The sequence below is a fragment of the Sycon ciliatum genome, chromosome 7 (genome assembly GCF_964019385.1).
Source record: "Sycon ciliatum chromosome 7, ocSycCili1.1, whole genome shotgun sequence".
NCBI lineage: Eukaryota > Metazoa > Porifera > Calcarea > Leucosolenida > Sycettidae > Sycon > Sycon ciliatum.
In genome coordinates this window covers 3,713,879-3,738,113 of record NC_088649.1, presented here as the reverse complement: position 1 = coordinate 3,738,113, position 24,235 = coordinate 3,713,879, and the positions used below count along the sequence as shown (strand labels likewise).

The window sequence follows — 24,235 nt, the reverse complement described above, 5'->3', positions numbered from 1 at the left end:
GAGAAGTGCGAGCGTTTCCAGACCACGTGCAAGTGGGATAGCCTCTTGGTTGACACTCTCCTCAACAAGCTTAGTGCGCAGGCTTCGGATTCCAGCGTGTTCTGGCAAGAGGAAGCTACCAGAACGTGTGTTGTTGACAAACACGATGTCGTCAGACTTCAGCAAGTGGCAGTACGGTTTCCTTATAAGACTTTTCATGATGACATCACGTTCCGCATCCAGGGTCGCTCCACTGAACCAGCTACGTTGGTCGATATGCGTGCCAACGAGGAACACCCGCACGTTACTGCTACTCGGCATGTTGTGTATTGTGGCCAGGTAGTCGTGGATATACGTAAGGCTTGGCTGTCTCGGCACAGCTGCAGTGCAAGGCCGATGTTTGCCCTCGTGTCGAACCTGCATAGCACAGGAACACACCAGACACAGAGCACCATGCGTCTGGTGTTTTAACCAATAGTTTTATGCCAGGTCCTGGCAATCCTCAGACAACTGATATTTTAAACAGTGATATGTGTACGAACTTGTCTTTCTTTCAAAGAATGACATGATAGCAATCGTACTAGTTGAGAGGGAGGGGGACAGGGGACCAAAATATCTTGATTTTGAGCCTGTACCTTAGAGCTAGTGGACTGGCAATATCTGAGTATCTTGTCTTCAATTCAAGATATTTCTACTCTAGCGTCGCATCTCTTCCAGTAGAACACTGTATGCTATAGTATGGGGAAGGTCAAAATTATTGCGATCTTCTAAAGTACAGCATTCTTGGCTTTTAAAAGGTCTAGCTAACACCGAAACCCATTGTACTGTTGGCTGGTCACAGTCACTTCACAATTCACACACAAGGTGCTGGACTAGACTGCCTAGACCAAAACCAGCCCACTGTCCAACGGTCTCTCGACATCTATCAATACTTACAGTGCTCTGAGGAGTCTCTGCTTCCACAGACTGGCTTGCGTTGAAGACAATTGCATACACAGTGCGTTCAGCACCAAAGCCGATGTGCTGAAGCAGCCGATAGGAGTCCTGGCCTGCCGTGTCCCAGATGCGGATGATTTGAACTGATCCCTCAGGAATATTTGCGCTGCCATTCTCAATGAACGAAGAGGATGCCACGCGGCTTGAGATATCACTAATCACACTTTGTGGTAACTCGTTCTCGCTTGCTGCCGAGTCAGAGAATGGGCTCGTCAATCCAGAGGCATCACTTGCTAATGAAGAAGAAATGTCTGCTTTGGCCTTGCTTGCAGCAGAGTTAGCAGAATGACAGGATTCAGAAACAGATGAGGCAGAAGAAGAAGAAGAAGAAGAAGAAGAAGAAGAAGAAGAAGAAGAAGAAGAAGAAGAAGAAGCAGCAGCAGTGCACAGAAAAGCCTCTGGATCAGTTGCGGTACGGTGGATCACAGAGGCGATCTTTCTTCTGAGTACTTCCTCGCCGTCTTTGCTGGTATCCTGCTCCAGCTGATCACCATTGATGATGAACATGCTTTCATCCACTCCGACTGTGCTGTTGTCGTCCTTTCCGCGTAAGATTTTCTTGCGGCAAAGAGAGCGCGCCAGGCTGGTCTTGCCTGCACCGGCTTCACCGATCAGAATCATGCGTAGAAACGGTATTCCAATCTCCAGTTGGAGTCCGGCTGGCTTGACCATGGGTTCAGAAACTGTACACAAAGAAAACATAAAATACTTACACTTGTAGATGAATACCTATGCTACCTATGAGGTCTCTTGCCCATCTTGCATTTACGGTGGAGTGTAGCTGACAGAAGACACCTCCAATGCATGGATATGGCTTAATCAGGGTCAGAGACTCAGAAGTAGAAACCTTCGCATCCGTTTGATACATTGCACTACTTTTCGAAGTGCATGCATTCTCACATTCGGAGCATAGCGCGTAACTGCGGATTCGGGCCTGAAATAGCGCATTAAAGTGCGCAATATTCTCCGGCAAATGCGGCAATTATAATCTCTGGCTCTCCATCCGAGTCTAGTACGCACAAGTTCCAATTCCAAGTATTCATTCTGCTAACACAATCACACTTGATCACATTATACTGTGTATGGATTAAAAGACTGGTGGAACAGAAGGCACCACCCGTCTCAGCACTGGCTTCATGCTGACCAACCTTCATCAATGTCTTCTGTTACTTCCATACCTCTGTTGGAGATGGTTCTAACCAAGCATGCTCCACGGGTGTCAAGTTGCATGACTGCATAGATGACATCGTGCGCTTCAGGGACATCCGATAGCGTATGGTTACGCATTCCACCATTCCGTTTCATCTCGCTGCACACCACTTCACCTGTTGGCCACCAATGTACAAAAAAGGATCGATCCCCGGGGTCTGACATCTTGTAGCACACAGAGAGCAGAACAAAACACACATTGTTACTAAGTCTCTGTGACTGTCATGGCTGCCACGGCAACCCTGATCTCTTTTTAAAGTGTATAGCACCACACTCACATGGCCCAGTTAGTCCTTCCACAGCATCAACAAAGTTTCATGTCATGCAGTGTGCATTCTGTCACAAGTCCGTGTTTTCTTGATTGTTGTCATTCCTGGAATATGGACACGTGGGTCTACGGCAGATTGCCAAGAACCAGCTCATAGAACGACACAACAATGAGAGATTCTTCCCAGTACGACATTCAAAGAAAAGCACGCCTCACAGGAACCATATTCACAGAAAGCTTCCCACACCGAAAGACATTTAACAGCTGTATCTTTGACTGAGTGATGAACTATTGATGCACGTTCCGAGGAAGGGAGGGAGTGAGGGACAGGCAGACAGAAAGAGAGAGAAATGGTCATATATATTAGTTACCATGACAACTTCAGGAATCTAACATAAGCTTGGTTTAGATGGACAAGTCCTAAGAGGCTTGTACAAGCAGCTTCCCACACACGGTACAGAGCACCATGCATCATTCGTTGTAACTAAAAGTGTTATGCCCATAGGCAATCATCAGACAACTACTTTGACAAGTAAACTGTAGTGCTCTGTGTTGTGTGTACAATAGCTCTATTCGAATGAATAATGAGCACTCTGCCGAGCCGGAGCACTCTCATTTTACAAACAGCTTCCAAACTTTCAACTGCTCTAATAGCATCCTGTTCACGACACACCACAATAAAAATCATCATTAAACTGCAGACACTTATGAATGAATGAAGGTCAGCCTAGAGAAATGCAGAAGAAGGCCGATAAACGCACTAACAGCATTGAGCACAGCACTTTTTCACATACTTCATCCGCGTCATTAAAATTGTCGCTTCCCAGAGCAATTTTTTGAATTTAATTTGTCCACTCGAAGGGCAAAGAAATCAGCTAGAAATTGAGGCAGAGCATTGTCGACGGACCAAGCTTTAGTTTGTGGCCCACCGCTTCGCTGCACTTGCAGCTAACGTCGACGTCTTCTTCAGAGTTTGAGGCAGACCCTTCAGCACTCAACAATACGCTGAACAAGACGCGCGTTCAAATTCAGGCCAAGAAACTTTGTTTTCAAGCGATTCATGCCTCCAAGTGGCAGGCAATGAAGGCAAGCTAGCATTTTTCAAGTACACTGTAATGACCTTCCAGCGGGATAGGGTAAGCAGTTCCTCACCTTCTTTCCTTGGCAAGCGCTTCGCTAAATTTTGTTGGTGTTTTCAGACCTGCTACCTTCGCAGCAACATGCGCCACAAGTAGCGCATTTTAGGAATTTGAGACCACTTTGTTCTTGCCATCGTCAACTTCAGCATTTCGTATTCAGGAGAGATACCAGGAATCTTCTACCCGAGCTTGCAGTCTTGATAAATACCCACGCGAACGACGTGGGACGGCACGAACTCCAGAAAACGAAATGCGCTCCGGGGCGGAATAGTGCGGAGCGCGATGAATTTGCTTGGTGCGGAAAAGAGCTCCGACAAAGTCCGAGACCACCACGGCTTCAGTGACAAGTAGATATTGCGCAGGAAGGGTCGCACCAGTGTTCGAACACAGAACACACCGATTCCGACAGTCTGACTAAGACGAGCCAAGTCACAAATATTGCGATGTGCGAAGCGACAATTTTAATGACGCGGAGAAAGTACTATCACCGACAAGCGAAACTTGGCTCGTTTTTGTTGACTTCAAATTACTCGAAATAGCTCACACTTTACAATCGAAAATAATGATCGACTCACCAAAATACAACTCAACACGGATATTAGAGACATGCACATCAGTTAGGCTGATGCTCTCTTCTCTGATTTAGAGATCGCAGCTTCTTGTGGAGAGGAATTGTCCCTGTAGTGAGACGGAAGTGCGACTAGAGCGGATTCAGTTGCAGCAAGTCCTCTGCTGTGATCGCTCTGGAAATCTCGATGTCGCTTCTGTGTGCTGTGCTCGAGCCACGATGTCGAGGGTAGTCATTTCTGCCGCCACTCTCCAGGATGCAGTGGTAAGAACCGTGCAACACATTCACACACGCCAGGACTCCAACCTTTTTGCCGGGTATTTTCGTCAACAGTCCAAAATTGCCGGCTGCCGTTTTTCCTTAGCCAACAGAGACGCATCGCTCTGGATGCTATTGAGAGACGCCAGGTTGTTGATATTGACATCTGGAATCTGTGCTGGCTGAGTGACCACGTGGAGAGAGAGAAAGAGAGAGAGAGAATTCCCACAAGTCATTGACACGCGAAAGCACGACGATTCTCCTTCGCAGAATGGAAGCGCGCACCTTTGCGTTGGTACACGAGAGACTGGCCTGCCTCAGCAAACCGTCTACCTCTGACTTACCTCTGACTATGTCTGAGCTCTATGCCACTCACCAGCTCATCGCTTGGCTTCCTGCACCCGGTTGCATCAAGCTACAAATAAGTCATACCTCACACCCTTGTGGATTTGTGGTACCAACACAAAACATCGTGCCAAGTTTCACTAGTCCGAGGTAGTAGTGAATACAATAAGACAATTGAAAATGACCACATTCTGCAGTGATTGACCTTCCCTCTCACGGACCTAAGCAGAACCTACGTCATCACTGCGCTGGTCGCTATGCCAACATGATCATACAATTGGGGATGAGGCAAGTTTGGCTTATCGTATGCAAGTGAGAGATACGAATATTTCCCTTGTTTGCTTTTTTATGAAAATCAGTGTGGTGATCATTTCCTTCAGATAGACAAGGGAAAACGCTCGGAAAAGTTGTTCTATGTTTGCGGATGACTGTGTTTACCATGTTCTTATATTTATTCCTATTCTATTTATTGAAGTTAGTTCTAAGAGGCTCACCTTTGCAAGAGAGTCAGTCAGTTTAAATGTAACTTGACCAATTTCACCTCTCTCGGAGTTGAATTTGAAGGTATGCGGAGACCGATCTGGGTTAAAACAGCCGAACCCTATTGAAAAGAAACAATCCTCCGCGGGAAATCCCTAAAGGAACATACATATTTACAGATACACAGCCATACATAGCATACATACAAACATACATGAGTCACCATGCTCATACACACACACACACACACACACACACACACACACACACACACACACACACACACGCACGCACGCACGCACGCACGCACATACTCATACCCATACTCCTGCCCATCACTGATGCTTAGCAACTTGTGCTGGGATTTCACCATTCAACAGCTTGCAAAGCTGATGAATTAACCACCACTAATTTTAGCCTGGTCTAGACCACACCACTGATTGAAGTGGATTTTTCTGGCATGCACACACATGCGCATACACGTGCACGCATTCACGCACGCACGCATGCACACACACACACCCACACATATTCAATCATGTTGATAGCTAGCTGCTGTCTTAAATCCTACTCTTTTTTTCTATTTTCTTTTTTTTCTTTTTTAATCTTTTCCTTACATTTGTGTGCCTGTTTGTCTTTAGTCGATCTCATGTAATAAGGCAACACTGCCTGTTTGTTATTCGACGTTAAATAAACCAATCCAATCCAATCCAATATAAAATTTTCACACGACACAGAGCACCACGCATCATTCATTGTAACTAAAAAGTTACAACATGTAGTGGTGAAACAAGCATATCTATAACAAACGAGCGAACAGTTCCACTAACGAGCGAGCTATCGAGCGAGTTAAAGAGGAAGTTAAGCCAAAAATCAATTTTTCACCAGTTGTAGTCTTCGGGGTGCTGAGTCGAATGGTCTTGGTCCGAGGTAGCTGAGACGTTCCCTTCCTCCTTTATTTCCAATCGAGCTCGCGCACTTCCACCGAAACTGGGTGACTTCGCCTTACTAGATAGGGATTTGTATGCAAAATGTCACTAAAAGTGCCATTTCGTTCTTATAAAAGCACGAATGACCGCGATTGGCCCATATGTTGTAGTCTTTTGGACACTGAGTCGACTGGTTTTGGTTCGAAAAGGCTGCGATGCAGCGTTCTGGCCTTATTCCCAATCGAATATGGTTGAACAAGCGGTCACGTGCTCATGCGTACAGCAGTCACCTGGTCACCGCGCCAGCAGGCGACAACTTTCACACCAAGGTTCAACTCCAGTTCAGGTTGAGTGACAGGAATGCACCCAAGCAGGCTGTAAGTGGCAGGAAGGTCTAGTCGGCTAAAGAGTGCAGTGTAATGGTGGAGGTGACTCAACATTTTCTTCAATGGCCGAGAGTTCTCTAGCGCACTCTGGAATAATATTGTTGATGTAAGACTCTATTTTACTGACTTGTAAACTTTTGTACACACTTTTTCTGGGTGAAAAAATGCATGCAAAGCAACCCCACGCTGTGTCTCTCATGTTTGTGGTGTGCGATCAAGTGGTCCATATGTGGATAGAGGACATACAGAGTGGCAGAATGAGACCATGCACAATTCAAAACTCGGCACAGCAACGGAATTATAGCCTTTTGTTACTTTCATGTAAAATTATTACAAAATCACCTCGTACCGAGCCGGAGGACTATCATTTGTGATATTTTTTAGTAATAATTATGTAAAAAATGTTCACGGTTCACGTGAAACTTGGCTGCAGGCCGAGGTTTCCGCAATGGTAGGAACGCCACCACAGGATCAAGGCTGCCTGAAAAGAGGAAAAATGCCAGATCCACCAGGACTCGAACCCGGGACCTTGCTTGTCATGAGCAATGTTCTAACCATCTGAGCTATGGGACCAACGTTGATATAGTTGCATAAATTAAATAGATCTATAGCATTTATGTACAGGAAATACACTGTTTCGTTAGGTCCCCACTTTCCGTACATTTTATCCCACGCATCTGACTTCCCGGTATATTTGCTAACGTGTGTACCCTGTACCCTGTACGCATAGCTCCCGTGTTATCGTATTGCCGCTGGCCTGGGTTGCTGCACACATGATCACCACCCTAATTCGTCATAGCTACCCAGACCCTATGCCTAATTGTCGCCAATCCTGAGTAGCCAATCTCCACTGCTACCCTATCGCACCCTTCATTTGACACTCTCCTTTCACTCCTATCATATATTTGATTATTTGCTATTTTCTGCTGTGTTCCAAAATTAGATCCTTTCCTTCGTTCTAAATCTTCCATTTTCTCCCGTGCTTTTTTCCCCTCATGCTTATGCTTCCCTCCCGAATTTGGTGCGCCTGCCATGTGAAGATGCCGAGACCACTGGTCGGTTGAGCATGACAAGCCCCACCAGCACCATCTCACCCCATGCTAGCGCCATGTGCCTGCCGGTGAGTTGTGTATTTTGTAAAAAAAATTAAAAAACCTAGCCTTCCATTGCACTTCCTCAAACTATCTCACGCTCTTGCTCTCAGTCTGCATGTAATTGTTCGTCCCGCTGTCTCAACCCTCGTCGTTTAGCCCAATATTAATGTATTCCTCAGCCTACCTCGCCCCCAGGCATGCTGTGAGTTTTGAGAATGGGGATTAATTCAGAGGACTCAACAGTTTGAATAGAGGTTAGACTCTTGGCTAATACAATGATAATAGGTGATGCTTTCATCTTCAACTTCTTTAGTCAAAAAATTCGCACAGGATTCTTTTCCGAAACAAGAGTGGTGACATGGAACATTTCACCTACCTCAAAGCCATGCACATACACGGCTCGAACTGCTAATGTGCGTCCTCTCTCCAGCGGTAACGCGCTCACTGCCCAGCCAGCGTCTGGATACCCAATGCCCTCTGCAGGGAACAAGGCAAAATGTAGGTTTGCAAAACCTCAACATTGAACTTACCAGTCCTCGACATCCATTGCGCATATTATACATTTGAGCTCCGTGAAATCCGACTCAGAGTGAAAAACTGGTGCCCAGGACCAGTTCCGGTTACATTCTTGTATTGTACATGATTGTGTTCATGTACGTCCAGCTGAATTTGTGTCACTTCCAGTGTGTCAAGGGCCGTGCAAGTTGAGGTCTCCAAATACGCACTCTGGGTCGGATTTCACAGAGCGCAACTGTACAAAGCCTCATCACTCGAACTGCGTGTACAGTGCGCTTACGATAATTATTGTATATACATGTACTTTGGTATACTGGCGCAAAACAATTTGCTCATAGAGGAAGATAAAAGTGAAAGCATCTCACCGCCTTGAAATTTCACATGTCCAGTATTTTTCGGCGCTGCGACCTTACCAGAACAAGCCGAGATTTCTCCCTGAAAAAGCGCTGAGTGCAGAGCATCCGGTAAATTTCGTCATAATTATGGAAACGGAACTTTCGGTCCCGAGGGCACGAACATCTCCTCGATGTGATATTCTAGAATTTGACCTAGTCACGCTGAAAAACAATGCACTATTGATTCTCCCATCGGAAGTATTCAAACTTGTTCCACAGAATCAGGGTCTGGGTTCGAGGGAGTGAAGTAACTCATTTAGGTTAAAATCTGCACTTGCACCTAGATACGAGTGTGAACGGTTCTAGCCAGGAAAAAATCGTGACGAGGGGGGGGCAGGGGAAACAAACAGTTTACCCATTTTTCCATGTTTCACTATCACCTTGTCACACAAAATGCAACGTATGGGTGTAGCAAGCACCCGGAATGATCGATTTGAGGCCGCTTTTTTCGTTGAGTGAACTGAAAATACACAGAATCTAAAAATGAGTAGGGTAGTGTGCTATCAGAGTAGGGGGGGGGGGGAGTAGCAATCCCCGCCCCCCCCCCCCTCCCTCCAACTCCTTTGACAAGAACCCTGGTGCTGATATGGATGTTGACGCGAGTGTTGATACAAGTGCAGTAATCCATTACAGCATGGCTGACCCTGGTGCACATGAAGACATTCGTTACTCCAAATCATCATTGGCCGAGTCACTATCCAGTGCATGTGCCACGAGAGAGGGAGTTCAATCACTACATTCATTATTCATTGCTTTGAGGGACCGTTGCAAACGGGAAAAGTGTGAAGAAAAAATTGACTGTCAACACCAGGACTCAAATCAGGGACCCTCACTTAAGGCCAGCAATGCTCTACCACTAAAGCCGCTGTCAGTCTGCACACTTTTCAGACATTCATTTCCGCCTTTTCCATGGCTTCGGCTTAATTCTGCAGCTTTTCCGCTGAGCGTCTTTCAGCCAAAGGCTGAATGCCGCCAGCGTTACGAAACCACAAGCTCTCAAGTGTGAAAGGCCTTCTCGCTTGTGACGTTGTGTTTGTTTCAATGCAGTGGTATCTCGACACCGCCGTACCGCTGATGTTTGAATACGCTACATGCACTATGTGCGATTTGCTGTGTGCGCTGTAGTTGTATGCAGTACGTGTATGCGTTTCTCATATAGGCTGTCATATTCACTCTATAACTACCGGGTGGTTTTAGTGTTAGTTATTATGTTGGATCGAAGTGAAATATACTGTTGAAGAGCAAATAGTTGTCCTCGTGCCGTGTGGTCGTTCGTTCCTGACAATTAAGAGAATTAAAGGGTTCGCAACAGCCAGACACATTCAGCCGCAGCGTTTTGCTTTTCAGTTGGACTGTCTTTCTCCCGTGGTGTTTTCACGTCCTTTTCAATGGGAGTGTCCTGTTCACAATATCTACCAGTGACGGGTTTAGGGCCCCCCCCCCCCCTCAAAAGTTTCGACTTAGGTTTCGAAAAATAAAAGGCAGGGCCCAGGGGCTAGCTAGCTAGGCTAGGCTCGGGGCGCGCGCGCGCGGCCTGAAACGATCGTCCAAATGCGGTTGCACGGTACGGTGCGCACACGTGCTCGAGCTGGTGTTGATTGCACACACTACAGACTAGTGCAGTACAGTCTACAGACTAGTGCAGTACAGTCTACAGTCTACAGAGTACAGTGAGCATGCACTGCTACAGAGAAACACGGTGACCTGACTGTGTAGATCTACACTGACGTCTGTACTGCTGTACAGTGTGATGCCAGTGCTGGGACGCGCTCGACGCGTCTTCAACGTACAAACATCGAAGAAAAATCTTCGAGTCAACCAAAACACAATTCGAATGCCGAGGGCTCAGGCGATCATCCTCGTTCGAATCGTGTTTTGGTTGACTCGAAGACTTTTCCTCGATGTCTCAGCGACATCCCAAAAGGCCAAGCTCTAGCCAGCAGAGCCTGGATTTTTTATAAAGCGTTCCTGTGGCGGCGCAACTCCTGCTGCCGCTCCAACAGGAAACAGTGGGAGTGATGAAGTCGCTGCTATTCCAGTTGAACTTTCTGAGCGGACTGACAGTCACACTCGGCCAGACGTGGAAGCACCTGTTGTCAGCGAGCAGCCAGAACATGAAGAACAGCGCACAGTGACAAGTGGACATAGTACCGCTGCCTATGTAAAGGATGCTTTGAGCGGTGAGAAATTGTTGGACTTGCATAAATTGCAGTTGATTCGCTCGCATAACGGCAAATTTGAAGTTTACAAATGTACAATGTTGCTGCGTGTGCAGAAATACTGCGCGTGGTGTGTGAGATTTACGGCTTCTTGACATCGGTTTTCAAAATGGCTGACCTGGGACAGAAGCATGATGTCATTTACCCCCACCCCATCCCGGCCGCAACCCCCACCCCCTCCCCTCAGCCAAGTCCTGGACACGCCACTGTCTACTGACTCAAGGACTCTGCAGCCGGAGGCGATACCTGTTGTGAAGCTGACAATTGTTCTTTCAAGACGCGAAACATCAAAACTTAGAAGTTTTTATGGTCGTCGTCAGCTGGGGGAAGATTAGAAATTTGTTGCAAAAGAGCAAGGCTCTCGTTGGTTACAGCTGGATCATTTTCCTTTTGAAAAGAACTCATGAAGGAGCTTGTATTGAGAGAACTCTCAAAACTAGTGTCAGTCTTTCAGTTGGCACTGAGAATGCAGTGTGACCAGACAGTCAGCTGAATGATGCTGAAAGCGCAACAAGCGTTTCAGCCAAAAGCTCTTGTAGTGTGACCAGACAGTCAGCGAAGTGGTGGTGAAAGCGCAACAAGCATTTCAGCTGGTCAGCCAAAAGCTCTTGCAGTGCGGCCGCGGCCTAAGCTATGGTATAGTTGTCATCTAAGCAGCGACCCTTCAACATGTTCTTCAGACTTCGAAACTTACCCTTCCAGTGAATCCATGCAGGCAGGTCGGACACACGCCACTCTGCAATCACAACACACATACAATACACCGCCACATGGTACTTTCATTGTAACTGCTTATAGACATGATGTATCTAATCATACACGGTCTGTCGGGCTTGATGGCTGAATCATGCCTGAGCTCCCATAGGGCATAATTCAGCCAGCAAGCCCGACAGACCGTGTATGATTGGATTTCTTACTTGACCCATGCGCACGCACGTGTATGATTGGATTTCTTTTTTGACCCATGCGCACGCACGGAACGTAGCCTACTCAAACATTGAAACAAGCCAAAGACTAGCACAGTTCGGCGAAAAGTCACTCTGCACTAGTCACAGCCAGAACACACGAAGTAACAAGAGTCAAGAAGACAAGCGACATTCCTTTCTACATGCACTTCCACTTCTTTCTTCAAAACCCGCGCCTTGTCACATTATTGGCTACATCTCGTTGCCACTTGACCACGGGCATGATTGTCAATCATACCTGAAGTGACGTCAGTGTTGCCAAGGGCAGCGGGCATGATGGCTGAATCATGCCCGCGGCGGGAAAGGTGGTGATTAGACAATTCCTAGGACACGGTCACGTGTCATGTAAGAAATCATATTATTTCCCACACTGTTGATACTTGATCATACCCAATGCTGTAGACAGCAAGCTGTTTCGGCCATAAAGGCCTCATCAGTACAGCTACGATCTTAAAGCACGTCGAGCTACCAGCCATGGTGCAAAGGAGGCACCACAGACATTAAGATAGCTCGTCGCTCTAGCGCCAGAGTGCTCTAACTACAAAACGTAGCGGGCAATACGTAATACAGCAGCACTAGAGCAGCCTGCCGAGAGTGCTCAACAATACATTTACCCAGTAGGTAGTACATGACCAGTGGCGGATCCGGGGGGGGGGGGGGGTCCTGGGGTTCCACGAGTACCGCGAAACCCCCTAAATTTTGCAAAGGTCACTGCTGAGAAAAATCGAAAGTATCATGCATGCAGAAAACGTCATGAGTCTGATCACTGTGCAGTGGAGGAGTATAGTATCACACACGCAGTACATCGATACTGTACTGGCGTTCATATCCATGATTTACACAGACTGGAAAGCAGTGTAGTGTAGATCTATATACGATCACATGTGACCATGTTCAGTGAAACCTGTCTAAGACGACAACTCAAGGAACGAGAAAAAGTGGTCACCTTGGCCAGGTGGTCTTCTTATCCAGGTTCAGTGAGTCACGTGAACATATTCACTATACCTGTACATGCGATATATCATATTGATCAGTGCATCACACTGCACACGCCTGTGTGTGCCATAGCTTAGGCCGCGGTCGCACTGCAAGAGCTTTTGGCTGACCAGCTGAGATGCTTGTTGCGCTTTCACCATCACTCTGCTGACTGTCTGGTCACACTGCAAGAGCTTTTGGCTGAAACGCTTGTTGCGCTTTCAGCATCATTCAGCTGACTGTCTGGTCACACTGCATTCTCAGTGCCAACTGAAAGACTGACAACAGTTTTGAGATTTCTCTCCATACAAGCTCCTTCATGAGTTCTTTTCAAAAGGAAAATGATCCAGCTGTAACCAACGAGAGCCTTGCTCTTTTTGCAACAAATTTCTAAGCTTCCCCCAGCTGACGACGACCATAAAAACGTTTAATTTTGATGTTTCGCGTCTTGAAAGAACAATTGTCAGCTTCACAACAGGTATCTGCAGAGTCCTTGAGTCAGTAGACAGTGGCGAGTCCAGGACTTGGCTGAGGGGGGGGGGGGGGGGGGGGTTGCGGCCGGGATGGGGTGGGAGTAAATGACATCATGCTTCTGTCCCAGGTCAGCCATTTTGAAAACCGATGTCAAGAAGCCGTAAATCTCACACACCACGCGCAGTATTTCTGCACACGCAGCAACATTGTACATTTGTAAACTTCAAATTTGCCGTTATGTGAGTGAATTAACTGCAATTTATGCGAGTCCAACAATTTCTCACCGCTCAAAGCATCCTTTACATAGGCAGCGGTACTATGTCCACTTGTCACTGTGCGCTGTTCTTCATGTTCTGGCTGCTCACTGACAACAGGTGCTTCCACGTCTGGCGGAGTGTGACTGTCAGTCCGCTCCGAAAGTTCAACTGGAATTACGGCGACTTCATCACTCCCACTGTTTCCTGTTGGAGCGGCAGCAGGAGTTGCGCCGCCACAGGAACGCTTTATAAAAAATCCAGGCTCTGCTGGCTAGAGCTTGGCCTTTTGGGATGTCGCTGAGACATCCAAGAAAAGTCTTCGAGTCAACCAAAACACGATTCGAACGAGGATGATCGCCTGAGCCCTCGGCATTCGAATCGTGTTTTGGTTGACTCGAAGACTTTTCTTCGATGTTTGTACGTTGAAGACGCGTCGAGCGCGTCCCAGCACTGGCATCACACTGTACAGCAGTACAGACGTCAGTGTAGATCTACACAGTCAGGTCACCGTGTTTCTCTGTAGCAGTGCATGCTCACTGTACTCTGTAGACTGTAGACTGTACTGCACTAGTCTGTAGACTGTACTGCACTAGTCTGTAGTGTGTGCAATCAACACCAGCTCGAGCACGTGTGCGCACCGTACCGTGCAACCGCATTTGGACGATCGTTTCAGGCCGCGCGCGCGCCCCGAGCCTAGCCTAGCTAGCTAGCCCCGGCGCCCTGCCTTATATTTTTCGAAACCTAAGTCGAAACTTTTGAGGGGGGGGGGGGGCCCTAAACCCGCCACTGGTAGATATGGTGGACAGGACACTCCCATTGCTACTATCACGAATCATGTGCCTGAGGGACTCACACCTGTCAAGTGTCATACATGCACCATGTACATCTACACTTCCTGCGCTGATGTGTAGATGTACCATGTGTGATGCATATTGAAATGCGTGCATGTACATATACTTCGTAGGGTGTAGCGCGGTCGCGGGTGGGTGGTCGTTGGTCGCATTGAGCGAGTGGTCGCCTTATCCGAGCTGTTTTGAATGTGAATTCGTCCGTGACAAGGAAAAGTGGTCGCCATGGTCGAGTGGTCGCCATATCCGAGTGGTCGCCATTACAGGTTTTACTGTAGATATGCCAGCTACCAGTGCTTCGAGGTGGCCGCGCTCCACGAGCAGTTGCTTTGTATGCTCTACCACCATGCCACAGGCCAAGGCGACCGACTGTGGGTGGTTGCTCCCTTTTCCAACTTTCAAAACGATCCAAACGAACCTTCATTGGCGCTGTCCTTCGCTTTAGTTGGAGTGTAGTCAGTATTCCTTGCAATGGTTTTTGATAATGAGAAAGGATGTTCCCAAAGATGACACTCTTCAAGCCAGAAATGAGAACTTAGAATCTTGCCGCTCAAGCTGCTCAGAAGACGAGGGCCCGACATCCAAGTGACGTCGATAATCTTTACCTGCTGCGGCATGCAGCAGTGGCTACCGGTAGTTGGTCCTCCGTGGGAACAGAGTGCTGCACCAGCGGTGTGTTTTAGACGACATTGGATGGATTATCGACAACGTTTTTGTTTTGTTTCTGTCAAGTGAAGAAATGCTCGTTTGATTAACGAGACTTTCTCATCGCAAAATGCTATAAATTTTCCACAGTAGAAACAAACGAGGAAAGTGATCATTTCGGTATTCCAGGCTCTCAACATACCAATGGGTTGCATATTCTTCACAAGAATTTGAAAAGTTATTCAGGTGCTCACTGAAGCTGTGTGCCAGTAGATTGCATTTGATGTAATTTTGTCCATTCTTTTCTTTTCTCGTAGTGCTTTAACCCTTTGCGGTGCATCAGTCATTAAAGTCTGATACAGGTTCATTGCCACCTCAAAGGGTTAAATTGGTACCTCAAAGGGTTAAACTTTCCCTGCAGGAACCTTTCAGTTCGTCATAGCATGAAATTCCAACTAAAACAATTGGACTGTTGTAATTGCAATGGCACAACTTCAATACAATCTGATTCCATAATTATGCTTATACTTCGAAGTACAGGTCTGCTCTCGACAACTCTCACTTGTACATAAACCTCGCTAGTACGCAAAAAATTCAAATCCCGCGCCGAACCAGCATCACTCCCATACAAATTTTGTTCTACACAACATAATCCTACATAACATAAACCTCGACATAACACACGCTACGGCACGGTCCCCGACGTGCGCACTCTCGATACAACGTAAATTCACGTGCACGGTACGATCAAGCGGCAGCTGTAGCTAGCCAGTTTAGGCCAGTTTAGTCATACATAACGTAAACCTCGGCATAACGCACCCTACGGCGCGGTCCCCGTCATGCGCACTCTCGATACAACGTAGATCTACGTGCGTGGTACAATCAAGCTGTAGCCGTAGCTAGCACTATAGCCAGTCTAGTCCTATTGTGCATATATTCTGCGGATGATATCTGATGTCGATGGTGGTACAGTGTGTATATGTTAGCACGGTTGAATCTGCCTTGTAATATCCTTCATTTTGAGGTACATCTTGTATTTTTCACACGACTTTCTACATAACATAACTCTCGATATAACATAATTTTTGCGTGGTCCCAGAGATTACGTTATATGGAGAGTAGACCTGTATTGGGTATTGAATTTTGGTTAAACCGGATCCCCCCCCCCCCCCCCCATGACTGTAATATCAGATTAATTTTGTAGGACCTTACAAATATCTCTATGCACAAGTGTGAAATCTTACCAGAACTCGTAGCCAATCGTCCCGAATCAGAGATCTCCACGTTTGGACTATGCCAGTCCGGGTGGAAGCCCTGCTCCATCTGGAATCTCTCACTGGGAGTCCTACAATGCCATCGTCAAGCACAATAGTCTTGAAATAATTGGGCTGCGTGGGCAGACCCAGAACTCTGGCAGGGAAACATGTCTACGTAGCGGAGGTTTCTGCGCACGAAGAAACACATAGTTCGCTATTACGGCTGGAGATAAGTGGCACTTCTTCGCCGGCCCAGCTCCGAGGTCAGAACCGTTGATTACTCCTTGAAGAACATTCATGAAGTGGGGCAGGTCGCCGCTGCTCGACACGCTGAGTGGATCTACTATGGACAGTATGGTTAGGTACATGTAGTAAGCAAGTCAATACAATGTCATGTACTGTCAAAAATGAGGAAAGGCTGGCGAAACAATTGATGCTTTTCTTTTACTTGTTTTAGCTACTAAGTACAGTAAAACCTGTAATGCCTAATCATGTAATGCCTTGATTATGTCGTAATGAGTAGTGGTGACCACTTGGATATGGCATGGCGACCACTCGACCATGGCGACCACCACTCGACCATGGCGACCACTCGACCATGGCGACCACTCGACCATGGCGACCACCACTCGACCATGGCGACCACTCGACCATGGCGACCACTCGACCATGGCGACCACTCGACCATGGCGACCACTCGACCATGGCGACCACTCGACCATGGCGACCACTCGACCATGGCGACCACTCGACCATGGCGACCACTCGACCATGGCGACCACTCGACCATGGCGACCACTCGACCATGGCGACCACTCGACCATGGCGACCACTCGACCATGGCGACCACTCGACCATGGCGACCACTCGACCATGGCGACCACTCGACCATGGCGACCACTCGACCATGGCGACCACTCGACCATGGCGACCACTCGACCATGGCGACCACTCGACCATGGCGACCACTCGACCATGGCGACCACTCGACCATGGCGACCACTCGACCATGGCGACCACTCGACCATGGCGACCACTCGACCATGGCGACCACTCGACCATGGCGACCACTCGACCATGGCGACCACTCGACCATGGCGACCACTCGACCATGGCGACCACTCGACCATGGCGACCACTCGACCATGGCGACCACTCGACCATGGCGACCACTCGACCATGGCGACCACTCGACCATGGCGACCACTCGACCATGGCGACCACTCGACCATGGCGACCACTCGACCATGGCGACCACTCGACCATGGCGACCACTCGACCATGGCGACCACTCGACCATGGCGACCACTCGACCATGGCGACCACTCGACCATGGCGACCACTCGACCATGGCGACCACTCGACCATGGCGACCACTCGACCATGGCGACCACTCGACCATGGCGACCACTCGACCATGGCGACCACTCGACCATGGCGACCACTCGACCATGGCGACCACTCGACCATGGCGACCACTCGACCATGGCGACCACTCGACCATGGCGACCACTCGACCATGGCGACCACTCGACCATGGCGACCACTTTTCCTTGTCATGATCACCATGATCATGATCACCAGATCACGGACGCATTCACATCAATCATGTCAGGGAGTCGTAAATACGGTATTTTTACGACTCCCTGATTCACATTCAAAACAACTCGGATATGGCGACCACTCGGTCAACGCACCCGGCCCCCCGACTGGGTACAATCATGACAGTCATGATGTACACTACTAGTAGTAGATTTACACGTCATTCCGGTAGTGCTAGTAGATCCACTACTACCATTAAAGGGGAAGTGCATCGATTTTTCGAGTATGGTCCGGAAGAAAGACAATTTGATATCGGTTCGAATGGCATATCTCTCGCTTCCATACGATAAGCTAAACTTGCCAAATCGCCAATTGTATACTCACGTTGCCATAGCGACCAGCGCAGCGATGACGTACGAAAGGCTTAGCTCCACCACAGAGAAGGTCAATCACTGCAGAATTTGGTCATTTTCAATTGGTTTATTGTATTCACGAAGTGAAAGAAGGGCTGTGTTCAATGCTGTTAGTGCAGGGAACTGTTTGTTAGTAGTCCTCTCGATTGTGTACTGGGACGTGACACCGATAGGAGAAAGCTGGAGTGCGGCGACACCAGCAGACAAGCGAAAATAGTGACGAACAAAATGCTGAAATCTTGGTTGGGACAAATCAGACGTTCAGCATTTCCCCCAACCAAGGACCATGCCGTTTGCTCTTTCCACTTCCTGAAGATGAATGTGATGCTTCCTGGCGACTCTCCTATCTCTCGTAACATCTTCTGAAGCCAGGTGAGACGACGGGTGGTGGAGATTGACGAATGAAATAATGTCGTAGGTTTAAAAGTTTGCTGAAAATGTCTCAGGAGAGATGCCGAATTCCAAGCATCTTGTCCTGGAGGAAACCATTTCCTAGGCACAGTCAGCCTAGGAAAATGCATGAGAAGGGCGATAAACAGTTCACGGCACTAACAGCATTGAACACAGCACTTCTTTCACATCGTGAATACAATAAGACAATTGAAAATGACCAATTTCTGCAGTGATCGACCTTCTCTGTGGAGGAGCTAAGCCTTTCGTACGTCATCACTGCGCTGGTCGCTATGGCAACGTGAGCATACAATTGGCGATTTGGCAAGTTTGGCTTATCGTATGGAAGCGAGAGATATGCCATTCGAACCGATATCAAATTGTCTTTCTTCTGGACCCTACTCGAAAAATCGATGCACTTCCCCTTTAATATACTCTTGCTACTACAGACTAGAGTACTGTACTAGTGTAGTACTAGTACTAGTACTCAGTACTACTACTGTAGTAGTCCGTCTTCTACTGCTACTACTAGCTCTGCTCTGAGTCTAGACTATGGGCTTGAAAGTGCTACGTCACAGCATAGCAACAATTTCAAAAATACAAAAACTGGATCCACTTGGATCCACTCAAGCCGTCTTACTCACCGCAGGGCCGGGTGATGTAGCCAGTGAAACTGACTGATTTGGCTACTGGGGGCGGGGTTACAACTGGTGTCGAAGTAAAAGTCACACCTGCATACGACATGAGTGGGTTGCTATGCACCCACATACTGAGGCATTGTTACTATGCTGTGACGTAGCACTTTCAAGCCCTACAGTAGGCTACTCTGCAAGATGCTTCGTACTGACGCGAAAGCCTCTGACTGAGCAGCTACGTTTCGCTTTCAGGAGTTCATGTTGATCCTTGCTATTGCGTCTTCCTATCTTCTCCACCAACTGTTTCCTACTCAGTAACTGCACAAAGTCTAGTGAGTGTTGGCCAATTCGACGTAAATATCAAAGTTTTGCTGTAGCTTCTTGATCTGACGGTGTTGCTGGCTGCAAACTCGACTGCTGGGCGAGTGCTGTAAGCCCTAGGTCTAACTAGGGTCGGAAAAGGAGGACTACAACACAAGCTTTTCTCTATCTGCTTAGTCGTCGGTGCCGTGGTGGCGCCCTTTGCCGGCTTTGGCCTGCTGAACTAGGTAAACGATTTTCGTTTTTATCCTCTTCGAAATGCATTGTATTCGAATTTGTTCTGCAATATTCCACGCCATATTAAAATAATTATTATGATAAGGCATGAACTACTGTGCTGGTTTAGACATCACCCTGGGCTTGCGTAAGGCGGCATGGGTTTCCACAAGAGTATGGGCTTGCACAAATGCACGGGCTTGCACAAGAGCTTGGGTGTGCATGAATGCACGGGCTTGCACCCGGCCACAATGCAAGCTACTAGTGTGCGGGGAAAAATAACTTGTAAATGTTCGTCTAGAGGATAGTGCGAAGTCTAAAAGGTAAGGGGTGAAAAAAAGTGTGAGAGAAGAAGAAAGAAATACCACTAAGAAGAAGAAGAAAGATCTAAGAGTGTTCCAACGGCGTGAACTAAAACCAAAGTCCTGTTTCTTTTTGCCAGGGACAGCACCTATAGTTACACACTAAGTTGGGGATGATGTACTCATGTCATCGCGTGTGGCGAGGGCAAGTAATAGCTACATTGCTTCCGCACATGCTCTCTTGTTCAACATAAAATGTGCATGTACAGTTCCGTTTGATAAAATCCGACCAAGAGTGCATATTTGGCACCCTAAACTACCACGCCCTTGACACACTGAAAGTGGCACGAACACAGCTGGACGTACACATGTACAATACACAATGACGTAGTCGGAACTGGTCCAGGCTGTCAGCTTTGCACTTCGCGTCGGATTTCAGCGAGCACAACTGTAGTACTAGTACAGGGCCACTGTGTACCAGGTACACCGAGTTGTACCACCACGTACAACTCACCGTGTACCAGGTACATCGAGTAGTACCACCACGTACAACTCACCATGTACCAGGTACATGGAGTTGTACCACCACGTACAACTCACCATGTACCAGGTACACCGAGTTGTACCACCACGTACAACTCACCGTGTACCAGGTACACCGAGTTGTACCACCACGTACAACTCACCGTGTACCAGGTACAGCGAGTTGTACCACCACGTACAACTCACCGTGTTCTAACACAGGCTAGATCTACTACTGTAAAGTGAGAAACTTTTGATAGAGATTAAATTTCGCTATTTCCGCGACCATCACACATTCGCGAATATAAATCGCAGCAAACCTCTCCGTGTATTGATTGTAGACAGTAAAAGATCCGACTGAAGACATAGAATCGCAAACGTTTCTCAGCGTGAACCAGCCCGATTTATGAAAACGCTAAATTTTCACGCCGCGAAAGTTTGTAGCTTTACAGTATCAATATCAAGGAAGTGTAGAATAGAGTGAAGATCGGATATAACAACCTTGCATATAACAACCTTGCATATAACAACCTTGCATATAACGACAGATTGAGTTGAGCGACACAATTCCGTTGCCCAATTCGTTTAGTAAGTCCTTTGCGAAGATCAGGTTTAGTGACAGATCGAATATAATGACATTTTTGTTCTCTTCCAAAGGAGTGTCGTCATATCCAATCCCCACTGTACATGATGTACAGAGATAGAGAAGGATAAAGAAAGAAGCCTCCAAAGACAGCGAAAAAAACCCAGAAAGAAACGAAAAGAGCCATCCAGTTGCCTTGTCATCGTAGTTAAGTTCGTGGTCTAAAATGATCCGATTCGAGTTTTAAGTCGAATAACATGTACAGTGGGGATTGGATATAACGACACTCCTTTGGAAGAGAACAAAAATGTCATTATATTCGATCTGTCACTATTAAACCCGATCTTCGCAAAGGAGTTACTAAACGACTTGGGCAACAGAATTGTGTCGCTCTACTCAATCTGTCGTTATATGCAAGGCCGTTATATGCAAGGTTGTTATATCCGATCTTCACTCTATTCTACACTTCCTTGATATTGATACTGTAAAGCTACAAACTTTCGCAGCGTGAAAATTTAGCGTTTTCATAAATCGGGCTGGTTCACGCTGAGAAACGTTTGCGATTCTATTTGTTCAGTCGGGTCTTGTACTGTCTACAATCAATGTACGGAAAGGTTTTTGGCGATTCATATTCGCGAATGTGTGATGGTCGCGGAAATAGCGAAATTTAATCTCTAGCAAAAGTTTCTCACTTTACATTTGTAGATCTACCCAGTAGTAGAACATGGTGAGTTGTACGTGGTGGTACAACTCGCTGTACCTGGTACACGGTGAGTTGTACGTGGTGGTACAACTCGGTGTACCTGGTACACGGTGAGTTGTACGTGGTGGTACAACTCGATGTACCTGGTACACGGTGAGTTGTACGTGGTGGTACAACTCGGTGTACCTGGTACACGGTGAGTTGTACGTGGTGGTACAACTCGGTGTACCTGGTACACGGTGAGTTGTATGTGGTGGTACAACTCGGTGTACCTGGTACACGGTGAGTTGTATGTGGTGGTACAACTCGGTGTACCTGGTACACGGTGAGTTGTACGTGGTGGTACAACTCGGTGTACCTGGTACACGGTTGCCCTGGTACTAGTACTACAGTTGTGCTCGCTGAAATCCGACGCGAAGTGCAAAGCTGACAGCCTGGACCAGTTCCGACTACGTCATTGTGTATTGTAGAGGAGACGGCTCGATACCGGAACGTTTTGACAGCCAAATTTGTATAGACCCAAAACGATCATCAACGTTGATTTTTCACTCGAAATATGTTTGTGGAAGGAAACTGGCATGTTGAAGTTTGCTCTGGGGCCAGAGTCAATCGAACTGAGCCACTCCTTTGTGTTGACCCATTGCCTCCAAGTTGCCCAATTTTTCGCTTCAAAAAAGTTCAAATCAGAGGTGGCTCCAAACCGGACACGTTTTAGAGTGCCCGTCAAATTCACTCTGGGTCTGAAATTAGGTAATTGCTATCGCTCCACGACGGCCAGTACAGAGTAACAATAAGCCTTGTGTGTGCTTCCATTAGTTTTGATTGGTATGCGGTGCTTTATTGTCGAGAGGCGAGCCGCTGTTTACCTGCGACAAGAAGTTGATTTTTCGAAAGTCGTAAAACTCAAGTCGCAGTGCGAAGCAACACGTCAAAAACTCACCTGCTTGATATGGCGCTTCTGGTCATCGCAGAGCCATGAAATTTTGGCTCGGAGTATAACACATCGTAGTCTCACTGTGACATATGTTTTCTAATCAAAATACCAAGAGAGAAAGTGAATATTGAGTCCGTTCCAGTTTGCAACCGGTGTCCTATTTGAAACCGTCGCCTCTACATGATTGTGTACGTCCAGCTGTGTCCGTGCCACTTTCAGCGCGTCAAGGGCCGTGGTAGTTTAGGCTGCCAAATGTGCACTCTGGTTAGGATTTCATCAAGCGGAACTGTACAATTACAAGCACATTTTATGTTGAACAAGAGAGCACGTGCGGAAGCAATGTAGCTAATACTTGCCCGCGCCACATGCGATGACATGATTACATCATCCCCAACTTAGTGTGTAACTATAGGTGCTGTCCCCGGCAACAAAAAATGCGAGACTTTGGTATTAGTTCACACCGTTGGAACACTCTTACTTCAAAAAGAAGTAGATCTTTCTTCTTCTTCTTCTTCTTCTTACCGGTACTTCTTTCTTCTTCTTCTTCTTCTTCTTACCGGTACTTCTTTCTTCTTCTCTCACACTTTGTTTCACCCCTCACCTTTATATTTCGCACTATCCTCTAGACGAACATGTAAAAGTTAATTTTCCCCCGCACACTAATAGCTTCTGTTGTGAGACGACTTTTCCCTGATCATCAGATGGTCTCAAAGAAAATCGATTCGGAACATTTATTTAACATTATTCTCTTTGTTCTTTGCGTAATGTCCGCTTCACTCATACTATAATATAGTATTTTATGGGTATAATTTGCAAATATGGTTGCTACACACATTCAAATGGCACCGGGAGGCTAAAACAAACACATGATAATTCGTGTGGCTGGCCGTGTGTTGCAATCGGCAAGGCTGACAGTAAATTATGCATCTCCTGCACATATCCATTGAGTACCTCCACAAATGAGTCCTGCGGCCCGGTAGAGCGCTAACTATTCATTCCAATACAGCCATCGTACGCACAAGTCACGGAGCACCACGCATCATTTGTTGTCACTAATAGTGTCATGCCCATAGGCAATCATCAGACAACTGATATTCATAGATAAGGGATAAACAGCCAGGATCCTATTATATAATACAGTAATTTGGCCATCACCTTACCTCTACATATACATGCATTGTGGCCGGGTGCAAGCCCGTGCATTCGTGCACGCCCAAGCTCTTGTGCAAGCCCATGCATTTGTGCAAGCCCATGCTCTTGTGGAAACCCATGCCGCCTTACGCAAGCCCAGGGTGATGTCTAAACCAGCACAGTAGTTCATGCCTTATCATAAAAGTTATTTATGGTGTGGAATATTGCAGAACAAATTCGAATACAATGCATTTCGAAGAGGATAAAAACGAAAATTGTTTACCTAGTTCAGCAGGCCAAAGCCGGCAAAGGGCGCCACCACGGCACGGACGACTAAGCAGA

At 47.1% G+C, this 24,235-nt stretch overlaps 1 protein-coding gene across 1 annotated transcript in view; it reads right to left on the bottom strand.

The window, feature by feature from the left end:
• LOC135820760 (uncharacterized) overlaps window positions 1-24,235 on the bottom strand; it is a 69,615-nt gene that overhangs the window by 9,380 nt on the left and 36,000 nt on the right. Inside the window, exons 2-8 of the mRNA XM_065333789.1 lie at window positions 16,190-16,353; window positions 11,476-11,517; window positions 8,028-8,128; window positions 5,257-5,397; window positions 2,154-2,349; window positions 916-1,658; window positions 1-396 (exon numbers count right to left, since the gene is read on the bottom strand). The exon at window positions 1-396 is cut by the window's left edge and continues 885 nt beyond it. Coding sequence (XP_065189861.1) covers window positions 1-396; window positions 916-1,658; window positions 2,154-2,349; window positions 5,257-5,397; window positions 8,028-8,128; window positions 11,476-11,517; window positions 16,190-16,268 — 1,698 coding nt within the window. The 5' untranslated portion in view covers window positions 16,269-16,353. The remainder of the gene's footprint in view (window positions 397-915; window positions 1,659-2,153; window positions 2,350-5,256; window positions 5,398-8,027; window positions 8,129-11,475; window positions 11,518-16,189; window positions 16,354-24,235) is intronic.